General features: G+C 40.1%; 1 protein-coding gene across 1 annotated transcript in view; it reads left to right on the top strand.

Annotated features, from left to right (window-relative positions):
- Window positions 1-5,000, top strand: part of ankfn1 (ankyrin repeat and fibronectin type III domain containing 1) — a 179,801-nt gene that overhangs the window by 103,780 nt on the left and 71,021 nt on the right. Inside the window, exon 8 of the mRNA XM_063188844.1 lies at window positions 1,667-1,859. Within this exon, the coding sequence (XP_063044914.1) occupies window positions 1,667-1,859 (193 nt within the window). The remainder of the gene's footprint in view (window positions 1-1,666; window positions 1,860-5,000) is intronic.

The following is a 5,000-nucleotide window of genomic DNA, read 5'->3' as shown; positions in this document are numbered from 1 at the left end:
ATCTGGATTGATGATCATACACAGTGTATCTACCACCCTCGTTATATTCTCACATCTCAGCCTTGTTTTTTCGTGTAAGATTGATAATCTGGATTGATAATCTATGTCAGATTGATATTCTGACGCAGTATATCCACCACCTATTGATTGGAGTTCTCTTGAATTGTCATTAAGTTTCTGATTTGGTTTCCTAGAGTTCTATGTTTCCCACATTTCAATAGTGGTCTGCATTGACATTTGCACTGCCCTTACAATTTGATTTGATAATGATTTGGTTTGATTATGATGATTTATTCAGTCTGATTCAACTATGCATTGCAATGCATTACATTTCTTCTGAAAGCATGACAAATTTCACACGAATTATAGCGTAATATAAGCAGTCAGATAATGAACAACATTTTATTGACTGTTGTGTGTAATAGTTCCTGCAGTTTTCAATACTTTGAAGTACTTTAAATGTTCACTTGTTTCGGAAATGCCCACGGAAGTAACTAAGTTGAAAAAAATATGCTGCATCAATTATGCCATTTGCCGAAACTATAGGCCTAATTGAATTGTCCTGCCCCACATTGCGATGCGTTGCCAAATCGATTATTGTTGACACCACTACATTTTCACTTCCCCTCTTTGGTTATCTTATCTCCTGTCTGTGTCTTGTCGTTTGATTTTTATTGATAACCCTGATTGATAATCCATCGCGCTGGATTAATTAGTGTTCCGTGTAGTCTTGTTTATCCACCACCCTCATGCTGGGTTTGACTGGCGTTTGTCTGTAGTAGTTTAGTTAATAGAGTTTTCTGACTAGGTTTTCTACAGTTCTCCCATAAAGGGATTCATAAACAAATAAAAGAACCTTAAAATGTATCCTGAAACGTATGAGGAGCCAGTGAAGAGTAGCAAGCAAAGGTCTCACGTGTTCTCGCCTTTGTGTTCTAGTGAGAAGGCGGGCAGCAGCTTTTTTGGACTAATTGCAGGCGTGACACATGTTACATTATTCGTTTTCCTCCATTAAGGACTTCATGGAGTGTGTTAGCTTTTTTCATGTCATTCCGTGTGTTACACTTATCTTCCTCATGTCCTCACTTAATGTGTTACACTTACATGCCGCCCTATAAAGAGCTTTTTATGACTTCAAATGAATAAAAAATTGCCCAAAAGAACGTGTTACGTGTATTCCCCTGCCCATGCTACCCTATAGAGAGAGTGTTACCACTATCCCCCTCCCCATGCCACCCTATAGAGAGAGTGTTACATGTATTCCCCTCCCCATGCCACCCTATAGAGATCGTGTTACCTGTATTCCCTTCGCCAGGGATTTGTCCGCTACTGGGACACAGCAGAGGCAGTGTCAGCAGCTGGGTATTACTGAGTTTGTTGCTTTTATTGTCTTCCACATGCTTCCCTCATTATATTTTTACTTCTTGTGTTGCATTTATTGTTTTCCACAGGGAGTCCTGCTGTATTTTCACTCCTTGTGTTACGTTTATTGTCTTCCCCATTGAGTCTATTTGTATTTAGCTCTATGTGTGTGTTACATTTATTACCTATTTATTCCCTATACTGCCCATTACGTTGTGACAGAGTGTGTGTTACGTTTATTGTCTTACCCAGGGAGTTCTACTGTATTTTAAGCTCCATGTGTTGCGTTTATTGTCTTCCCCAGGGGTCTGTCGGCGAGCAGCATGACGCAGCAGATGCAGAGCCTGCAGCTGACCCAGGGGGGGCGGAGTCGAGTTGGCCCTGCCTCCCCCAGCGCGGCAAAGCGCCTCTACAGGAACCTATCAGAGAAGCTGAAAGGAGGACACGCCTCTTTTGAGGACGGAGGGTACTTCTTTGGACGCTCGCGCAAGGCCTCGGTCAGTATCCTGACTCACACACACACACACACACACACACACACACACACACACACACACACACACACACACACACACACACACACAGACACTATCACAAGCACGCGCACGCGCGCACGCACACACACACACACACACACACACACACACACACACACACACACACACACACACACACACACACACACACACACACACACACACACACACACAGACACAAGCACGCATATTCTCGCAAGACCTCGGCCAGTATTCTGCAATCGCAACAAAATATGTGAGTCAATGATGTTTTTTTGTAGCAGAAATCAGATGGTGCAGCCACAGATAAACCTAATACCCATAAATTAATTCGTAATGATAATAAATAGGGCTGTCAGTAGATTAAAAAAATTAATCTAATTAATTACAGAATTTGTAATTAATTAATCTAATTAATCGCACTTACTCGTATGTTCTTTTCATGACGCGAAACAATAATAATAATACTACTACTACTACTAATAATAATAATAATAATAATTACAATAAGCCTATAAGCCCTATGATGTACTAATATGTTAAAATAGGCCTGGTAAACAGAGTTAGTGAATAAATAGGCTACATTAGCAAACACAAAAAATGAGTCTGCAGTATCTTCTCTATCTATCTATCTATCTATCTATCTATCTATCTATCTATCTATCTATCTATCTATCTATCTATCTATCTATCTATCAGAAAAGGTCAGAGTTCAAGGAAAAGGGAACACCCCCTGATGAAACAGATGACGTGCATACATTCACGTTTTGTTTACATTTTGGGGAGCTGGATTAGCCAGGAATGATAACTGCACTGAGCTAGCCAATAACCCTTGCTTGGACTAAACATTGATTCTACACCAAAATATTCTATGGATATAAGACAGGACAAGAAAGACTGACTGATGTAAACTTCTCCAAACTATCTGCACGAAAGGTAAGACATCCTATCTCTGTAGGCCATAGCGATTGGTTGAAGCAAGAAAACGTGTGTCTGAGGTGTCAGTGGAAGTTAGCGATCAAAGTTGTCAACTTGACATCTGTGGCACAGTGGTATTATTTTATTCTGAACGTGGCATGTATCACTCAAATCGCTGTAATCACAACCCAACTTGAGAAGATCATCTTCCAGCACTTGCGATGACTTTGTGCTGTCAAATTGAAATTAGGCTACTCTGCGCTGTTGACACTTGCACTGTAGCTTGTGTCATGGGGTAATTTCGGAGCCTGTAATATTTTGATTCTTATTTGCAGCGTGGAAAAGGTAGCGATTATCTATCAAGTGGTTTGATGTTGTAGTGAATATACAAGTGTTGTTCTGCCGATGAGCAGAAACCTCTGCTGAAATTGCGGTAGGCTCTATGTAGTAGCTTGGCTACCGCGGTCACACATCATGAATACAAATATTTGCGTCGTGTGTTTCAAAGCCTGAACAGTCAATGCATTCGCATGCTGGGCTATAGTTGTATGGAAGATTTAAGTAGATTTAATTATACAACTGCCATGGCCAAATCAAATGATAAACTGTCTTGAAATGCGCCTGTATTCATATCAGATGAACCAGCTGCCGAGCGCAGACATCTCCTGATAAAATGCTTTCTAAAAGTTATCAAATATAGACAAATCTATAATGGGGAAAACACCAAATTTTGTCTGACATGTTATTAGTTGTATTTAAGCTGTAGAGATTGTCTGATTGCTTGTGTTAATTGAAGGAAAACGTCGTTGGTGCACAGCTATTTTTTAACTGAGCAGCTTTTCGCAGCAATGCAGCGTCCACTGGCATCTCTCGTAATAATTCAAAAATATCTAAAAATAATTAAATACAAACATATGCTTTTGTTCATGAAAAAAGACAGAAACGTGTCTGTATTTGTCGTATTTATTGTATTTTAGCTTTAGAAGTTGACAGACGGCTTGTATTTATCACAGCGTGAGTGAGTGAATTCAGTTGCCACGCCATGCGCTTAGAACGTATGTCTACCCATAAATAATTAATGCCATTAATTTTTACAACGCGTTAATGCGCCTTGTAATTAATTAATCGAATTAACGCGTTAAAATGACAGCCCTAATAATAAAAATACAAGCAATGAATATACTTCTCGGCTAATGCAGTAAAAACACAAAGAACTAGAAGCACTCAAAGAGTGCAGACCTCCGCCAAGGCCATGGGGTACCTGACGCCATAACACCTACATGCTGTGGAATCCTATAATATAATATAACTTAGGTGCTGTTTCCACGTAGCTGGATATTTTTATATGTGTGTTTTTTTCTCCTGGTTGCATTGGTTTTGCATTGGTTTTGGCCTTCCGTTTCCACATAGTAGATATTTAAAATCCAGGTGTAAAAAGCAGGAGAAAAAAATATCCTGTTTAGGGGGCTGAAATGCATTTGTTACAATGGAGGATTTATTTTTTATCCACATGTTGCGTGGAAACAGCACCTTAAAACTAGATCAGGTATCCACATCCGATCATCACTAAACTTTGCTGCTTGATGTGTTACACCCAATTTTTTTTTAGTTTGAAACTAGAATGTCAAAATTCGCCTTATGCCGGTGATCCAGATCACCACAAAGATTTAATCCTTTTGTCATTTCCGACAACTCCACAAAATTTCATCCAAATCTGTGCATGACTTTTTGTGTTACACGGACAGACAAACAAACAAACAGACAAACCAATGTGACCGTCTGAAAACATGACCTCCTTGGAGAAGGTGATAATTTAATTTCTGTCAGGTGCGTTACAGTGAAGAAGCACAGGACAAGAAATTTTGAATGCAATTTCTTTATTGAATAGTTATGAATTAGATTTGGCGGTATGGCTCTGTTCAGAGGAGACCCCTGGTTTTCCATGAGCACCATGGAAAAGAGGGATTCAGGGGACAGCAGCAGCGTAGGGAATGCTCACCCAACTTAAGATTAGGAGAACAAACAATTCCCCCATGAACAGAGTAGGCAATATGACAAGGAGTAGCCCCCATGAGATGTCATACTCGAGAAGGTGGAGCTGGGGAGGCGGTGGGTTCCGAAGAAGCGAGCAGCCAGGTGTTGGGAACCAAACAGAGAACTTCTAAAAGGCGACAAATTTGAAACTGACCAATGAGGAGCAAGGAG

The sequence above is a fragment of the Engraulis encrasicolus genome, chromosome 2, assembly GCF_034702125.1.
Source record: "Engraulis encrasicolus isolate BLACKSEA-1 chromosome 2, IST_EnEncr_1.0, whole genome shotgun sequence".
NCBI classification, from domain to species: Eukaryota; Metazoa; Chordata; class Actinopteri; order Clupeiformes; family Engraulidae; genus Engraulis; species Engraulis encrasicolus.
Note: the sequence above shows the minus strand (reverse complement) of the source record. Positions and strands in the feature narration are given on the sequence as shown.